At 44.4% G+C, this 19146-nt stretch overlaps 1 protein-coding gene across 1 annotated transcript in view; it reads left to right on the top strand.

Annotated features, from left to right (window-relative positions):
* Positions 1 to 19146, top strand: part of slc35d4 (solute carrier family 35 member D4) — a 151831-nt gene that overhangs the window by 17882 nt on the left and 114803 nt on the right. Inside the window, exons 6-8 of the mRNA XM_078215930.1 lie at positions 5324 to 5349; positions 8727 to 8778; positions 15049 to 15097. Coding sequence (XP_078072056.1) covers positions 5324 to 5349; positions 8727 to 8778; positions 15049 to 15097 — 127 coding nt within the window. The remainder of the gene's footprint in view (positions 1 to 5323; positions 5350 to 8726; positions 8779 to 15048; positions 15098 to 19146) is intronic.

The raw sequence follows: 19146 nt of genomic DNA, 5'->3' as shown, positions 1-19146 counted from the left end.
AAAATGTTGTCCCTGTTTTATTTTCTCTCTCATAGTCCGCAAGCAATAGCTCAAAATCCTTTCATGCAATGCCAGCGACATTATAACAGCTGTTGCTAACATGTGAATGGAGTCTCATAAACCTCATTAAAAGTACAAATGTAATCTGCCACCCTTAAGCTATTAGACTGATGCTGGTAATGAATTGATATATATGCACTAGGGAAGGTGAGTCGAACCCACTGCAAGCTTTAATCTGATCCAATATTCAAAGTGGGTCAGTATAATTTGCCAGCTATCAGTGAAGCTGTGCCGTTTAAATGCTGTTTCATGTTTGATGACCCAACACTGCGACACTATCTTGCATTCACTGGAGATCTGGAGATACTGCAGCAAGTTTGGCTGTGGCCATGAAGAGAAAAGACAGGTTTAGAATGTTTGAAAGAACATGAACCAGTAAGTAGTCGACATCCTGAATAGGCAGTGAACAAAATGGAAAGGGAAGGGAGAGAGAGCAAAGTAGAAATTAAGAGTTAGGAGTGATGACCCCGTCACAGAGAGGAGTTGATTAGTTTGAATGGTAAACAGCTTTTCTAATGAAAAGTGGTAGGTACTATACAAGGAGTCTCTCAGTGAGGCAGTGAAAAGGTATTTAAAGAACAAAAGGGCATGAAATTAGCTCATGTAAGATCATTAAAGGGGCACACACGCGCACACACATCACTACTACCCCACCCCAAAGCTGAGGTGAATGCAACGTGAACCTATGCTTGACCTTGCCAGGTTAGAAGAGACAAACATTCTGGCTATCAAATAAAGCAAATTAGATTAGAGGAATTACAAGCAAACTGATACTGTAGACATGAGCATTTTGGGGACCCTGAGCGAGGGTATAGAAATAGGTAACTGCGTATGTATTGCATGTTTGCTATAGTTGGAAAACTCCTACGACCAGGACAGTGTAATGATCCCAGCTGATATTACTGGGTGGCCAGATCCCCAAGCAGAACCCGGGCTTGATGGATCGTAACTGTTTTTATTTGGATACGTGGATGAACAGTCCCAGGACTGCCAATTAAACTTTTAACCAAAGAATAAAACATTTATTAAACATGAAAAGATTGACTAAAATACAATACTCCTTCACCCCAAGGATAGTACATTCACTTTTTAAGGATAACGGAAGTTACAAAATATATCCCTTACTATAACATTCTCAGTACATTAGCAGTCCATGTAAACCAATAGGTCAACTGTGGTCAGACACACCCCACCATTGTCCAGAAAGTTAATTGGACCAGCCATATCAATACTGCTCTACACAAGAGCAGCACTGAACTGGAGTGCTTTGCAATGAGTAAATTGCTGACTAATCTTCACAGTATCTAAACAATTTGCAAGACTCCAGTCAGGAGTATGATTGCTATTCACCATTTATCTGAATAAATATAACTGCAATAACACTTGAGAAACTTAATACTGTACAGGACAAAGCAGTCATTGGTTGCTAACTCTGTCACTGAGTTTGATATTTCCCGCACCCCCCCCCCCCCCCCCCCGCCATAAGCGCTGTGGCATGTACTACACTGCAGCAACTTGCCAAGCTTAATTCAACAGCACATCACAGTCCCACCAAAAAGAATAGAAGCAGCAATATGGTAGGAACACCATCACCTCCGCTCCCTTCCAAGTTAGACATTTTAATTCAGAAATATACTGTCGTTCCTTTGTTACTGGGTCAAATGCCTGGAGCTTCCGATCTAATATCTTGTAATACTCACACAAAAGATCACCAGGACAGCAGTCATCCCAATCACTGCCTTTGGGGAGGCTAGAGAGAACAGTAAAAGTGCTCTCCCCAAAATCATAGAAACCCTACAGTACCGAAAGTGGCCATTCAGCCCATCGAGTCTGCACCAACCACAATCCCACCCAGGCCCTACCACTATTCCTACAGATTTACCCACTAATCCCTCTAAGCTACGCATCTCGGGACACTAAGGGCAATTCTTAGCATGGCCAATCAACCTAACTCGCACATCTTTGGACTGTGGGAGGAATCCCACACAGACACTAGGAGAATGTGCAAACTCCACACAGACAGTCACCCAAGCCGGGAATCGAACCCAGGTCCCTGGAGCTGTGAAGCAGCAGTGCTAACCACTGTGCTACCGTGCCAATAACAGAACTTATAGAAAATGAATGCAACAACACGGTTATTGGACATGGATTTGAATCGGCTTCACTTGTTCACTCAGCATCTTCTCTCACTAAGGACTTTTAGGATTCAAAGTGAAATGAGGAGGCCTCAATTTAGTTTTCACAAGCTATAAATCGAGTCGGGGATTGAATTAGCCCTTGTCTCTCGCAGGAGTCCAAAGAATGGTCAGTAAAAGCGATGTGTTGTTGCACAAGATGGTGTTTCTCTGAATGGGGTCAGAACATGCTGCAAGAAGCAGCTTTGGGGAGGGTGACCTTAGCAGAACTTCGCATTGTCAATTCTGGTGAGAAAACTGGCTTGAAACTCTCCGCTCCACTCACCAGTTTTCTCTCCAGATTTTGAGGCTCTTGACCTGGAATAAAGAGTTTACGCCATCACTGTGAACATAGAACATCACAGCGCAGTACAGGCCCTTCGGCCCTCGATGTTGTGCCGACCAGTGAAACCAATCTAAAGTCCATCTAACCTACATTATTCCAATATCATCCATATGTTTATCCAATGACCATTTAAATGCCCTTAATGTTGGCGAGTCCACTACTGCTGCAGGCAGGGCAATCCACGCCCTTGCTACTGAGTAAAGAACTTACCTCTGACATCTGTCCTAAATCTATCACCCCTCAATTTAAAGCTATGTCCCCTCGTGCTAGCTGTCACCATCTGAGGAAAAAGGCTCTCACTATCCACCCTATCTAATCCCAGATCTGATCATCTTGTATGCCTCTATTAAGTCACCTCTTAACCTTCTCTCTAACGAAAACAACCTCAAGTCCCTCAGCCTTTCCTCATAAGACCTTCCCACCATACCAGGCAACATCCTAGTAAATCTCCTCTGCACCCTTTCCAATGCTTCCACATCCTTCCTATAATGCGGCGACCAGAACTGTACGCAATACTCCTAAGTGCGGCCGCACCAGAGTTTTGTACAGCTGCAACATGACTTCCTGGCTCCGAAACTCAATCCCTCTACCAATAAAAGCTAACACTCCGTACGCCTTCTTAACAACCCTATCAACCTGGGTGCCAACTTTCAGGGATCTATGCACATGGACACCGAGATCTCTTTGTTCATCCACACTACCAAGTATCTTACCATTAGCCCAGTACTCTGTATTCATGTTACTCCTTCCAAAGTGAATCACCTCACACTTTTCCGCATTGAACTCCATTTGCCACCTCTCAGCCCAGCTCTGTCGCTTATCTATGTCCCTCTGTAACCTGCAACATCCTTCCGCACTGTCCACAACTCCACCGACTTTAGTGTCATCCGCAAATTTACTAACCCATCCTTCTACGCCCTCATCCAGGTCATTTATAAAAATGACAGACAGCAGTGGCCCCAAAACAGATCCTTGCGATACACCACTAGTAACTGAACTCCAGGATGAACATTTCCCATCAACTGCCACCCTCTGTCTTCTTACAGCTAGCCAATTCCTGATCCAAACCGCTAAAATCACCCTCAATCCCAAGCCTCCATATCTTCTGCAATAGCTCACCGTGGGGAACCTTATCAAACGCTTTACTGAAATCCACATACACCACATCAACTGCTTTACCCTCATCCGCCTCTTTGGTCACCTTCTCAAAGAACTCAATAAGGTTTGTGAGGCACGACCTACCCTTCACAAAACCGTGTTGACTATCCCTAATCAAATTATTCCTTTCTAGATGCTTATAAATCCTATCTCTCATAATCCTTTCCAAAACTTTGCCCACAACAGAAGTAAGGCTCACTGGTCTATAATTACCAGGGTTGTCCCTCCTCCCCTTCTTGAACAAGGGGACAACATTTGCTATCCTCCAGTCTTCTGCCACTGTTTCTGTGACGGCATAAAGATCAGAGCCAAAGGCTCTGCAATCTCCTCCTTAGCCTCCCAGAGAATCCTGGGATAAATCCCATCCGGCCCAGGGGACTATCTATTTTCACACTTTCCAGAATTGCAAACACCTCCTCCTTATTAACCTCAATCCCGTCTAGTCCAATAGCCTGAATCTCCGTATTCTCCTCGACAACATTGTCTTTTTCCTGCATGAATACTGACGAAAAATATTCATTTAGCGCCTCTCCTATCTCTTCAGGCTTCACTCACAACTTCCCACTACTGTCCTTGACTGGCCCTAATCTTACCCTAGTCATTCTTTTATTCCTGAGGTGGAGACTCCTGGAGCCTGCATCCGGCTCCATTGAGACCTTTTTTAAAGGGCGTCCCAATCGGAACACCGCTTACTCCAAACATCTGTCCCCACGATCATCAGTGGCATCAACCATCAACCCCCCCCCCCAATCTCTCAACATCGCCAGCATCAACCCCTTCCCCATTACACCCCACCTCCCCCCTCCCCCCCCCCCCCTGGATCACTGCTTGGCCATGTCCCTCTCCCCTGGGGGCCATACTGATTAATGCGTCCCCGGAGGGATCACCTCAACAAGTTCACCTTTGGCTAAACCTTTCAAGAACTTTGCCATTGTGACTTACGAAGTATGAAAATTAATTGGAGGGAGTTAAATACATGCAAATTTATTCAAATGAATGGGCGTGAACCCGATTATGTCGCCGGCAAAGGGAGAGGAAATTGGACATCGCGATCTCGCTGGCGACGTTCGCGATTTCCGGTTTTGAGCCACCTTCCGCCGATCTCGCTCACGGAGAGTCTGGGCCTAAGATTCCGCCTTTTGCTTCTCATCTGGAGCTACTTCATTGTGATGCCAAATCCCAAATTTAGAACAACACTGCTAGTATTCCTCGCCCCGGTGAACCCAGAATGTCATAAAAGCCGTGTGGGAAGGATAGCCAAAATGATTCTCGCAAAGGGTTATTGAAATATGGAATGCATTTCAACAAATGGCTTTTAAAAAAGGATGAATTTTGACAGGGGATTACTTCAAGAAAACAATTCAACTGTTTGGAAAGTGTAAGAAAATGTGATTGGAATAGACGGCTTCACTGTGTAGTCAGCACCGCCACCAACACAATAGGCCAGATGTTCTCTTGTGGTTTGATTTCTGTGATTCACATTTGGACATATTCCATCTTCAGTGTTGACCTTGTGCTTCCTAAATTAAAAAAAATACTGACATTCTACAGCTTTTAATTTTTATTTTTACTTTCCTTTACACAGAAATTGCCTTTCACTAAATTCCTCAGGTAAGTTTGTTCAGCACCATTACTCATATAAATGTCATGATCGGAACTTTTGTTAAATGTTGAACAGTTTTGGAGATTGGTTTAGTTTAAAACGGAATCAAACCCAGGAAAATGCCAGAACTGAGGGAAAACTAACTGGGTGACCTCCAGATGCAAGTTCAAATTTGATTGATCGCTAAAGAGATTTTGCAACCAGCAATTAATATATGGGAGCAGGCTGTGCTTTGTCTAAAATCTGGGATAGCTGTCCTATTTCTCCACACGTGTTCAGCCTAAGAATAAGGGATTAGCCATTTCAGGCCTGAGATGTGGAAGAACTACTTCACTCAGAGTTGTGAACCCGTGGAATTCTCCACCACAGAAAGCTGTTGGGGCCAATTCGTTAGATATGTTCAGGAGGGAGCTGGACGTGGCCCTTGTAGTTAAAGGATCAAGGGGTATGGAGAGAAAGTGGGAGTGTGATACTGAAAGTGCATGATCATCCATGATTATATTGAATGGTGATGCAGGCTCGAAGGGCCGAATGGCACTCCTGCACCTTCATTTCACTCGTGGGACATGGGTGCCACTGGCTGGCCAGCATTTATTGCCCATCCCTTGTTGCCCGATGTCCCATGTTCAGCAGCATATTGTTAAATTCAATTTGATCAGGATTTCCCTCGGTCAGCCAGTCAATCCATATCTGGCATGCAGTTGAATTACATAACCAGGGGTGTGCAAGTGCATTGCTGACCTGTGCCGAGTTAGCTGACCTCCGATTCAAGGTGTGGAGGCTACAGTTCATCTCAGTGCTGTTGCCATGAGTGCCAATGGACATGGGATAAAATATCCCTGGGATTCCCATTCTTGATTACAGTAGCTATTGCTGGGGAATTTTGTGTACTTGTAGTTAAGTGAGGTGAATACAGTGGGCCTCTCGCTAATATACAATATTGTCCAGACTTGTGTGCTGTACCCGTTAATCTCTCTGCTCATACATTTAAGGAAAGGTGAATCCGAGGCCAGTCTTTTCCTTAATCCTAGTTTATTTCAATGATTACAGAGTGGTGGCATAGATTTGCAACAAATCCCTAATCTTTCCTCAATTTATGGCAGCTGCTCTTAATCTTAAACTTAAAGCATACACTCCATTTATAGCATGATTCCACCAGGAACAGTATCCACCAAAGCACAATATCCAGATTGATTTTAACTTTATCCAGAGTATTAACGGATACAAATTGGCTGGAGTTCATCAAGTTTAAAGTTTATTTATTAGCATCACAAAGAAGGCTTACATTAACACTGCAATCCCCGAGTCGCCACACTCCGGTGCCTGTTCAAGGTACACTGAGGGTGAATTTAGCATGGCCAATCTACCTAACCAGCATGTCTTTTGGACTGTGGTAGGAAACCCAGGGAGAACATGCAGACTCAGCACAGACAGTGACCCAAGCCAGGAATCGAACCCAGGTCCCTGGCAGCGCTGACCACTGTGCTACTAACATCAGCAGAAAGAGAAGCCAATTAACATGACTCAGTCTTCAATGCGATTAACAACAATATCCAGTGCAAGGCCTTGGAACTGCACCATGGCATGAGTCACTACCGGTTAAAAGTGAATCCAGAGAAAGTTCTAACAATTAGTTTTGAGGATCTAGAGCTTGATACGTGCATCGAAAATAGAAGCAGGAGTGGGCCATAGCTTGATACCATAGCAGGCGATAGATGCAGAGTAATTGAGTTTGGCAACCAAGATACAGACTTGTGACAAAAATTAGCATTTTGGTAAAAGGGGCTTGGAATTGGCATGTAAAAAAGTAAAAACGGAAAATGCAAGATAAACTCAGTAGGTCTGGCAACATCTTTAGAAACAGATTCTACATTTCGAGTCCATATGACCCTTCTACAGTAAAAAGTAAAAACATGTAAAAGTTGACAAAACGGGTGGCACAGTGGTTAGCACTGCTGCCTCACAGCACCAGGGACCCGGGTTCAATTCCGGCCTCGGGTAACTGTCTGTGTGGAGTTTGCACATTCTCCCCGTGTCTGCATGGGTTTCCTCCCACACTCCAAAGATGTGCCAGTTAGGTGGATTGTCCATGTTAAATTGCCTCTTAGTGTCAGGGGCATTAACAGTGTAAATGCAAGGGGTTAGCATAAGAACATAAGAACTAGGAGCAGGAGTAGGCCATCTGGCCCCTCAAGCCTGCTCCGCCATTCAATAAAGATCATGGCTGATCTTTTCATGGACTCAGCTCCACTTACCCACCCACTCACCATGACCCTTAATTCGTTTACTGTTCAAAAATTTATCTATCCTTGCCTTTAAAACATTCAATGAGGTAGCCTCAACTGCTTCACTGGACAGGGAATTCCACAGATTCACAACTTTGTGTGGAGAAGTTCCTCCTCAACTCAATCCTAAATCTGCTCCCCCTTATTTTGAGGCCACGCCCCCTAGTTCTAGTTTCACCTGCCAGTGGAAACAACTTTCCTGCTTCTATCTTATCTATTCCCTTCATAATCTTATATGTTTCTATAAGATCCCCCCCCCTCATTCTTCTGAATTCCAATGAATATAGCCCCAATTTGCTCAGTCTTTCCTCGTAAGCCAACTCTCTAAACTCTGGAATCAACCTATTGAATCTCCTCTGCACCCCCTCCAATGCCAGTATATCCTTTCTCAAGCAAGGAGACCAAAACTGTACACAATACTCTAGATGTGGCCTCACCAGCACCTTATACAGCTGCAACATAACCTCACTGTTTTAAAATCCATCCCTCTAGCAATGAAGGACAAAATTCCATTTGCCTTCTTAATTACCTGCTGCACCTGCAAACCAACTTTTTATGATTCCTGCACCAGGACGGTCAGGTCCCTCTGCACAGCAGCATGCTGCAATTTTTTACCATTTAAATAATAGTCCATTTTGCTGTTTCTCCTACCAAAATGGATGACCTCACATTTACCAACATTGTACTCCATCTGCCAGACCCTCGCCCACTCACTTAGACTATCTATATCCCTTTGCAGACTTTCAGCATCCTCTGCACACTTTGCTCTTCCACCCATCTTAGTGTCATCTGCGAATTTTGACACTTGGTCCCCAACTCCAAGTCAGATTGAGATACGGCCTGGGTGGGATTGTTGTGAGTGCAGGCTCAATGGGCCAAATGGCCTCCTTATGCACTGTAGGGATTCTATGATTCTAGTAGAGCAGGTTTGATGGGCCAAATGGCCGATATTGTGAAAGCAACTTTTTAACTACTTGTGTATACCACGAAAACCATACTGAGTTTCATTGCTCAGAAGCTTTTAGCTCCTGGTCTCGGGTACAGGTATAACCGGAACAGAGAGCTTGCTCATTTCTCCTAACTGACTCCTTTCCTTTCAGTGTGGTGATGATTCTCGTAGCTGCTGTCATTTTGCCATTGAGTGACCCTCGGGTAAGTGAGCGGTCTCTGCACCGTGCACTATTTATCTCGGTCATCATGTTTATCACTATTCAAATGTTCTGGGGGAACAAGTTCTCAAACATACATTATGTACGTGCTGCTGTTAACATCTCTGCTTTAAGTTGTGCTGCAATACAATAATTCTTTTGAAAACAATTGGTAATTTTTTTCCGTGGGTTATCAATTAACCAATGATGTTTGTTAAAAGGGGATTTGAAATAGTCATTTGGTAGTACACAGAACAGCTGAATAAAGTTGTTACTATCTATATGCGATCAAAGCTTTTTGCCTTGCACTCATCAGGATGGTGCACAAGAATTTACAACTGGTAACAGGGAACAATAATTTATACTGCATGAGAAGAGAGTGTTAGTCTGTTGACCAGTGAACTCTGATTGGTGGAGACATTGCCATGAAGACTGCAGCATGGAACAGTTAACTGCTCAACATTGTTCAGATTCAAACTGATCAGATAAGGTATTACACTGGAGAATGAATCAGGAAATGACCGCTCCTTAAGTTTTTGTTTAGTTGTGGACATATCTGCAGAGGGCCCTGTGTGTAAATATGTGGCTTCTAGCGTGCATTAGTGAGTCCCACTGCGAGCCTGACTGACGATCCTAAATTGGTTGTCAGTGTAACACTCTCTTGGCACAGTCAGGATTGTTTAGTAGGTGTTGTCCAGTTGTGGAATTGCATCGGGGAAGGGAATCTAATATCCTTGCATAGCCTGACCTACATGTGACTCCAGACCCACAGTAATGTGGCTGACTCTAAACTGCCCTCTGAAATGGTCTAGCAAGACACTCGCGTCAAGGACAATTGGGGATGAGCAACAAACACTGGCCTTGCCAAAAATGTCCACATCCAATCAAAGAATTCTAAAAAGCAGTATAAGTTGTTGTTCTCCTGTTACTGTTGGTAATTTCTTGTGAGCTGTCATCAAAAGTGCAAGACTAAAAGCTTCATTTTCCCCAACAAATCGTAACTAATTCATTATTTAGCATCAAGTATATGGGATTGAGTAACATGGGATAAATTGCAGTGATTAATGCCAGTGTTCCCAAATATGTTATTCTGAGGAAAAAGTTAGTCAGGATGGATAGTGTCCATGCGCTTCCTCGTGATTCTTTATCTATAACACACATTACTGTTCTTATTAGACCCTGACACTTGAAACTAAATTTATAGTTTTCCTTACTTTTTTCAATTGCTGGACTCGTGCTTCAGGGATTAAAAGGGCAGAAAAATCTACAGTTTTCCCTGGAGCTTCTAGTTGGCGATGCAGTAAATTGGATTTTCTTCATTTATGGAATTCAATACAGGGCAACACTTTCTAAACCAGGATGAATAACAACAGAAAACACCAGAAGTGCTCAGTAAGTCTGGCAGCATCTGTAGCGAGAAACAGAGTTAATGAGCTGAAATTGCATTTGGCGGTGTCGACAGGCAGGTCCGCCAATTCCTTTTACTGGCTGGCGTGCTGGTTTGCCAGCATTTTGCCACCTGCCTCCGTGCCATTTTGAAATGAGCTGGATCGTGCCGGTTCAGGAGATGATTGCTACCTTGTCACAAGTAGTGGGTTGAAGGGCCTAATGAGGTCACGACGCTGAGGCCAACTGCAACGTTCTAGTTGGCATGCGGGTCCACCGCTGAGGCCAAAACACACTCAAGGGAATTCTTTGTATTTATAAAAGATATTCAGAGGGTGCCTCCAAGTGGAGTGTCCTGCCCCCACCCCATCCCCCACCGACATTGATAGCTCCCACCTCTGACAGTGCGGCTGCCAATCTTTGTGCTCGAAGATTGCAGCCTCAGGATCCCATCCGTCACCCTTACTTGGACAGGCTTCCTGAGGCGACCACTTCATTGGCCACCTCCAGGACTGCATCGTGTGTCCCGTCACCAATGTCTCCGGGTTCCCAGTTTAAAATTCTAAGCTGGCGTTGGGACCCTGGAATGAAAATGTAGCCCAGCGTTTCTGTTCTGAGGAAAGGCCATCGACCTGGCCAGCTTAAGTTAATTGGCCATGCTCAATTGCCCCTTAGTATCAGGGAGATTAGGGTAAATATGTGGGGTTACGGGGGTAGGACATGGATGGGATTGTTGTAGGTGCAGACTCAATGGGCCAAATGGCTTCCTTCTACGCTGTAGAGATTCAATGAAATTGAGACCTGAAAAATTGACACTGCTTTTCTCTCCACAGATGCTGCCAGTCTTGTAGCATTGCAGCATTTATCCTGAGATTCTTGGCAGGATACAAATTACTTTCCTATAACTGTGATAAACACCAAGCTGTTCCACTGCCACTATCTGAGTAACTCTATCTCAGTGAAACCAATCCTGCCAAAGGATTGGAAGAGCATTAAGGTGGATAAGTCACCAGGGCCCGATGGGAGTTACCCCAGGTTATTGAGAGAGGCAAGAGAGGAGATGCCTGGGGCCCTGACAAAGATCTTTGTATCCTCACTAGCCACTGGAGTAGTCCCGAAGGACTGGCGAGTAGCTAATGTTGTTCCTCTGTTCAAGAAAGGGAAATGGAATGGTCCAGGAAATTATAGACCGTTGAGTCTCACGTTGGTGGTTGGGAAGCTATTGGAGAGGATTCTTGGGGATAGGATTTACGCGCATTTGGAAAAGCATGGCCCACTTGGGGAAAGTCAGCATGGCTTTGCGCAGGGCAGGTCATGTCTTACTAACTTAATTTTTTTCAAGGTGGTGAGGAAGGTGACCGATGAGGGTAGAGCAGTGGATGTTGTCCATATGGATTTTAGTAAGGCTTTCGACAAGGTCCCTCATGGTAGATTCGTCCAGAAGATTAAGATGTATGGAATCCACGATGACTTGGCTGCTTGGATTCTGAATTGGCTTACCCGTAGAAGTCAGAGTAGTGGTGGAAGGGTGTTTTTCTGGCTGGAGGGATCTGTACTGGGACCTCTGCTGTTTGTGATACATATAAATGACTTGGATGAAAACTTAGATTGGTGGATTAGTAAGTTTGCAGACAACACAAAGTTAGGTGAAGTTGTGGTTAGCGTAGAAGATTGACAAAAGGATACAGATCAGTTGCAGATACTGGTGGAGAAATGGCAGATGAAGTTTAATCCAGGCAAATGTGAGGTGCTGCACTTTGGGAGATCAAATGTTAAGGGTAAGTATACAGTTGTTGGCAGGACCCTGCACAGCATTGATGTGCAGAGGGATCTTGGGGTTCAAGTCCATAGCTCCCTGAAAGTGGCCACACAAGTAGATAGGGTGGTAAAGAAGGCATATGGCATGCTTGCCTTTATTGGTGTGGGCATTGAGTACAAGAGTCAGGATGTTATGTTGCAGCTTTATAAAACTTTGGTTAGGCTGCACTTAAGAGTATTGCTTTCAATTCCGATTGCCACATTACAAGAAGGACGTGGAGGCTTTGGAGAGGGTGCAGAAGAGGTTTACCAGGATGCTGCCTGGATAGAGGGTATGAGCTATAAGGAAAGGCTGGACAAACTAGGGTTGTTTTCTTTGGAGCGGTGGAGGCTGTGGGAAGACCTGATAGAAGTCTATAAAATTATGAGAGGCATAGATATGGTTGACAGAATCTTTTTCCCAAAGTTGAAATGCCTAATACTAGAGGGCATGCGCTTAATGTGAAAGGGGGAAAGTTCAAAGGAGATGTGAGGGGCAGGTTTTTTTTTAAAGTGGTAGGTGTCTGGAATGCACTGCCAGAGGTGGTTGTGCAGGCAGATATGATGGGTTCGTTTAAGGTACCTTTCGATAAACACATGAATATGCAAGGACTAGAGGGATATGCATCAAGGGCAGGCAGAAGGGATTAGTTTAATTTGGCGTCATGTTCGGCACAACATCGTGGGCTGAAGGGCCTGTTTCTGTGCTGTACTGTTCTATGTCCTTAAACATTTTAAACAAACATTTGCAGCACTAATTCAGCTTGCTCCCTCATTCCTTCCCCTTCTGTCTGCCCTACTTTAATTAGCTGATCCTAATTTGACCTTTTTTATCGGTATAATTGAAACTACCTCTTTATCTCCTATCATAATCAGTTCTTTCCTCTGGGCCCCCACTTTCCAATTAATGAGGTGAAAGCAATGTTTCTTTTCTCACCCATTAGGAAACCTGTAGGAACGGTGTTAAAAGGTCACCTGGTGAGCAAACTCCTGAGCTGATAAATGACCATCGGCAAAGCCTTCTCCCAGTATCCAGAGTAAACTTGTTTCCTGCACTGGAAAGGTTTAGCATGCTTATCTCTGAGTGCTCAATATGGCCCAGATTGGTACCAAATCTTATTAACAATGATATCCCAGTAGAAGACAAGCTCTTTGAATGAACTTGACTCAAATGCCCACAGGAGCAGAGTTGGAAAAGTTGAGCCTGGTAGATAATGAATTAATATCCATTTCCGTGCTGTCTAAATTAATTGCACTGTCGAGTTGAACTGATCTCATCCTCGTCCCCCCACCCCCACTATGACCTCAGTCAGAGCCAGACGCACCTTGTGTGAGCAATTATATTAAAGAATTAACTTGTTACTTCAGGCCAGTACACTGAAGGACTAATTACATAGCGAAAATTATTTGAATTCAACCTTGAGAATGCCACTGGATAAATAATTATTTGAACATAATGTGGAATTCAAATGCCATCAGTTCATGTGCTCCAGTCCAATTCCCTGTGTATGAACTGATCCCAACCCTCTGCTTCTTTTTCTGATGAACGTTCGTGGACGGGAACGAGAGTCTGGTCCAGTTTTCTTCACCAGCCCTTGATTCTGGGACGCACAGGACCACTGCCACCGTCTGGAATTGACCACTTTGAATGTTGAGACTGTTTGATTTGTACAGTTCACTTCCATACCGATGTGCCCGACTCTCTTTTAATTCCCTAATAACCTGGAATGGGGTAGCTGCAGCAAGTCCCACATTCAATTGTGTCCATAAATGTTCAGGTTCCAAGTGTTTGAACACAATCTTATTCTTTTTGTTAGCGTTTGTGGAAACATTAAACTAGAAAACCACCCAACCTGATAACTGGTTAGGATTTGTTCTAATTGCATAAGGGTAAGGCAGTGACCTTACTGGGGAACTTGAGGAATGTATAATCTCCTTCTGACCACTAGCTCGTTTGTGGTTACAAGTACGCATGATGTAATAATGTCCATCCACTTACAGCCAGTTACTGTGCCCATGAGTGATGAGTTAATGCTTGAAGCGTTCTCTTCCTGCTCTCAGTCATTGGCTTGACAATATCTATTGATTTCAGGTTTGTTAGCAGATACTTTTGGGATCTTTGAATTGAAGCCACCTCTGTGTATTCTGGGTTTCAATGTTCTGGCAATCCTTGCATGTGGAAAGTGTGCTACTTCTACTCTGAGCAATATAACAATTTCTGTACGTGGTTTTTCCTCTAATCATCTTTTTGACCCCACCTCTGAAGTGTTCACTGTTTCTCGTAGAGAAAGTGATTAATTTTTTATTCTCCTGTGATCTGTCTGATGAATCTGCACATTAGCAGTGCTTGAGTTTTGATGCAGTTAATGTGGCATTACTAAGTTGTGGCGAGAAGGCCAATGAATCAGAGAATCCTACAGTGCAGAAGGAGGCCATTTGGCCCATCGAGTTTGCACCAACCACAGGCCCTATCCCCATAACCCCATGTATTTATCCTAGCTAGTCCCCCTGACACTAAGGGGCAATTTAACATGGCCAATCCACCTAACCTGCGCATCTTTGGACTGTGGGAGGAAACCGGAGCACCCGGAAGAAACCCACGCAGACACGGGGAGCACGTGCAGACTCCACAGTGACCCAAGCCGGGATTCGAACCCGGGACCCTGGCGCTGAGAGTCAGCAGTGCTAGGACTGTGAGTCAGTAGTGCTAACCGCTGTGCCACCATGCCGCCTATGGAACTGATTTATCCAGAAAGGGATGGGCTAGTTGCCCCTAATGGCTTTTTCTTATCCTTAAAATTTACACGTAGAGTTTTGAGGACAGTGTGCAAACTGTACGCCAAAAAGCAGGATACTGCGGCTGCTGGAAATCTGAAACAAAAACAGTAATACTCAGGTTGAGCAGCATCTGTGTAGAGAGAGAGAGAAACAGAGTTAACATTTCCAGTCTGTGAGCTTTTATCAGGCAGTAATGTATTTCTTGTTTATTATTTTGTAGCTTGTTTCTATTACAGTTTCCCAGAATCATCAGGTGGGGGCGCTGCAGAGCAATGAGTGTGAATTTTCACAAAATGTACTACTTCTTTTCCAGTTTGACCCAGGAGGCTATTTTTGGGCAGCGATACACTTAGTGTGTGTTGGTGAGTTCAATAAATTTACCACATCTTTGCAGCACTCCTTTACAGAAGTTGGGATCCGTGTTCTATGTAAACTTGCATCATGCTTCTCCATATCTTTGTTTGAGTTTGGTATGTTTACTTTTTTGCTGATTTTCCTACCCTTGTGAAGCCATCAATGCTATTGTTGCACGTGGTTCCACAAGGTGCTGCCAGCTCTCCAGTACCTCGTCTAAGTTACTGTCAACTGTCAGGAAGCAATTTTACCAGAGGGGGGCATCAGAGCCAAACACAGCCCTGCTGTGGTGTGACATCCACACAGATGCACACTCCAGCTGAAGTCATTGAATGGCTTTGAGAAGTTCAAACCACTAACCGAATTTATTCGCTCACCAACTCTTTCTCCCCCCCCGCCCCGCCCCGCCCCGCCCCGCCCCAAACAAGCGCAGGGACACTCTAGGACTATTGTATCATCCCAGTTGCTATCCTCACTGCAATCAGCTAGTTCAATTTATTCATAGAAATCATAGAAACCCTACAGTGCAGAAGGAGGCCATTCGGCCCATCGAGTCTGCACCGACCACAATCCCACCCAGGCCCTACCCCCACATATTTTACCCGCTAATGTACGCATCTCAGGACTCTAAGGGGCAATTTTTAACCTGGCCAATCAACCTAACCCGCACATCTTTGGACTGTGGGAGGAAACCGGAGCACCCGGAGAAAACCCACGCAGACACAAGGAGAATGTGCAAACTCCACACAGACAGTGACCCGAGCCGGGAATCGAACCCGGGACCCTGGAGCTGTGAAGTAGCAGTGCTAACTACTGTGCTACATATTAGATTATGATTTTACCTGCTAATCTACTAGATATTTATTCATTTGTTTTACGGGATGTGGGTGTCGCTGGCTGGGCAAGCATTTATTCCCCATACCTAACTGCCATCCCTTTCAAAAGGCATTTGAGAGTCACAAGTAGGCCAGTCTAGGTAAGGTCAGCAAATTTCCTTCCCTAAAGAACATTAGTGAATCAGAGAGATTTTTACAACAATCAACAATGGTTTCATGGTCATCATTAGACTTTTAGTTCCAATTTTCTATTGAATTCAAATTTCACGATCTGCCGTAGTGGGATTCGAACACGTGTCCCCAGAACTTTAACCTGGGTCTGTGGATTACTAGCCCAGCGACAATACCACTGTGCCTCTAGCTCCCCACACACACATTGATTTTTCTTGAAATTATTGAATGCTTTGAAGTACTAACCCACCAAAAGGAAATACATAAATTAATCCACACTGAAAAGCAATTTTAACCATAAGGCAGCGAGTGGAGCACCTTAATCTGACCCCTCGAAGAAGGAGCTAAGGACCAAACGTAGATTGGGTGATCGCTTTGCTTGAACACCTTCGGTCCTTCCCATCGCTTGCCACTTCAGCACACCACCCTGCTCTCCTGTCCACATGTCCATCCTTGGCCTTTTGCAAAGTTCTAGCGAACCTCAACCTTAAGGAACAGCACCTCCTCTTCCGATTGGGCACCTTCCAGACTGAACACTGAGTTCAACAACTTCAGAGCATGAACTCTCTCTCTCTCCACCACCTTCACCCCATTTCCATTTATTTTATTTCATTTTGTTTCATCCTATTCATCCATTTTATCATCCTCCTTTCTCCCCTCCATTTTTCCACTTTCAATTCCACCTCCCTTTTCAGGGCAATTGCCACATTCCACAGTCTTTTAACAATCTGCACCTCTGTTCTGCCATTCACACATTCTGATCACTCAATGGACACTTTTGAGCACCTTTTCAGCCTTCTGTATCCTCATTTACATTCCCTGTGACCCCTTCCATCCCTCCCCCCATCCTCTTAGTATAAATATCCGTCAATTCTCTTTGCTCTCAGCTCTGACGAAGGGTCATTTACGTTCAAAACGTTGGCTCTATTCTCTCCCCAGGTGCTGTCAGACCTGCTGAGATTTTCCAGCATTTTCTGTTTTTCTTTTAGAACGTGTTGGTTAATATTACAGTAGACCATAGCATTACCGAGCTATATGATTAAACTTGTAGTGAGTGTTTCACGCTTTAAATAACTGCGGTGCATGAACAATGATATTGAAGTGCATAACCTGTTTGGATGTTATTTTTGTTAAAAGTTAGCTTGCAATCTCACTGCTGAAACTCGTACCAGCGAAAGTAATCTGGGTCACTTTGCCCCCTGATTTTACAATTAAATACTGCAGTATTTTGGCACATTTTACCACAGTTACTACTATATCCCCCCCCCCCCCTCAGTTTCCGTAAGAACAGAGGACGCGAGAAACACTCAGCAGGTTTGCCGGCATCTATTAACAGAGAAACAGAGTTGACGTTTCGAGTTCTCTGACTCTTCGTCAGAACTGAAGGGTGGGAGACTGTACGAGAGTTGTAGGAACTCTAACAAAACGTGGCAACTTCCAAGAACGAAAAATAAATGTCCTGGTGTGGGGAGAGAGTGAGAGGTTTGCATTGAGGTGATGCATGTATGGGATATAATAAAAAGGGGGTTTAAGATAGAGGAGAAAGCTCACAGTATGAAATGTTACATGTAAAACTCTTGTTTTGCATTTATGATTATTCTTGGGTTGTGAGCACTGTCGGCATATTGTTCATCCTGGTGGTCTCAGGATGGCTAAGTGGTGCCTTCTGTATCAATTGTTTTTGTTTTGCTGAACAGCTGAGGATAAACCGACAGGGGAGCCAGGAACCAGAGGACACAGATTTAAGATAATTGGCAAAAGAATTCGGGGGAGAAAAAGAGAATTTTTCCTTCGGTGTGCACTCTTTCGGAGAGGCGAGTGGGACTGGGTGCAGGAGGAGCTTTCAAAAGGGAATTATTGAGATATATATATATATATATACTTGAAAAAGAAATAATTATGGAGAAGGAGCAGGGCAGTGGAACTAATTGGATAGCTCTTTCAAAGATCTGATGCAGCCACAGTGGGCCAAATGATGACCTCCTGTACGTTATGAATCTCAGTGGCATGCTGGGCTACTTCAGAGAGCATGAAGAATCACACAGTCTGGGTTGGGCTGCAGTCAGAGATGGGGGTAGGGATTCACTTCCATGAAGGACATTACAGAACCAGTTAGATTTTTATGATGATCCAGCAACCTTGCTAATCATTTTATTTTCATCGCTGCTAGCCTCACACCAGCTCCATTGAATTCACCTAACCATAATGGATTTGAGTTCCTCATACTATACCCACCACAATACAGTAGCATAGATTCAATAAATCTTTTGCAGGGATGATACATTTGCTGCAGCCCAGATTTACTGTTTGCAATGTTGGATAAATGGTTAGCATGTTTGTACAACTTTCTCTCGCTTGCTATTTTAGCAGAGATATTAATCTTCTTAAATTAAACGAGTTAACACTATGCAAACTCATTAAGTATTTGTCCACTACATCAGGACCAGTGTTCATTGATCCGTTGTCGCCGCGTCTGCATAGTTTCCCCAATGTACCATGCCTCGGGACATCCTTTCCTGCAGCGTATCAGGTAGACAACGTCAGACTCACCATGGACTACTCTCCGGAATCGGTTGCATTCTTGGACACACGCATCTCCATTAAGGACGGTCACCTCAGCACCTCACTGTACCGCAAGCCCACGGATAACCTCACAATGCTCCATTTCTCCAGCTTCCACCCTAAACACGTTAAAGAAGCCATCCCCTACGGACAAGCCCTCCGTATACACAGGATCTGCTCGGATGAGGAGGATTGCAACAGACACCTCCAGACGCTGAAAGATGCCCTCATAAGAACAGGATATGGCGCTCGACTCATTGATCAACAGTTCCAACGTGCCACAGCGAAAAACCGCACCGACCTCCTCAGAAGACAAACACGGGACGCGGTGGACAGAGTACCCTTCGTCGTCCAGTACTACCCCGGAGCGGAGAAGCTACGGCATCTCCTCCGGAGCCTTCAACATGTCATTGATGAAGACGAACATCTCGCCAAGGCCATCCCCACACCCCAACTTCTTGCCTTCAAACAACCGCACAACCTCAAAC

Source organism: Mustelus asterias, chromosome 7, assembly GCF_964213995.1.
Source record: "Mustelus asterias chromosome 7, sMusAst1.hap1.1, whole genome shotgun sequence".
In the NCBI taxonomy this organism is placed as follows: domain Eukaryota; kingdom Metazoa; phylum Chordata; class Chondrichthyes; order Carcharhiniformes; family Triakidae; genus Mustelus; species Mustelus asterias.
The sequence above is the reverse complement of the archived record's forward strand: the minus strand, read 5'-3'. Positions and strand labels throughout refer to the sequence as shown.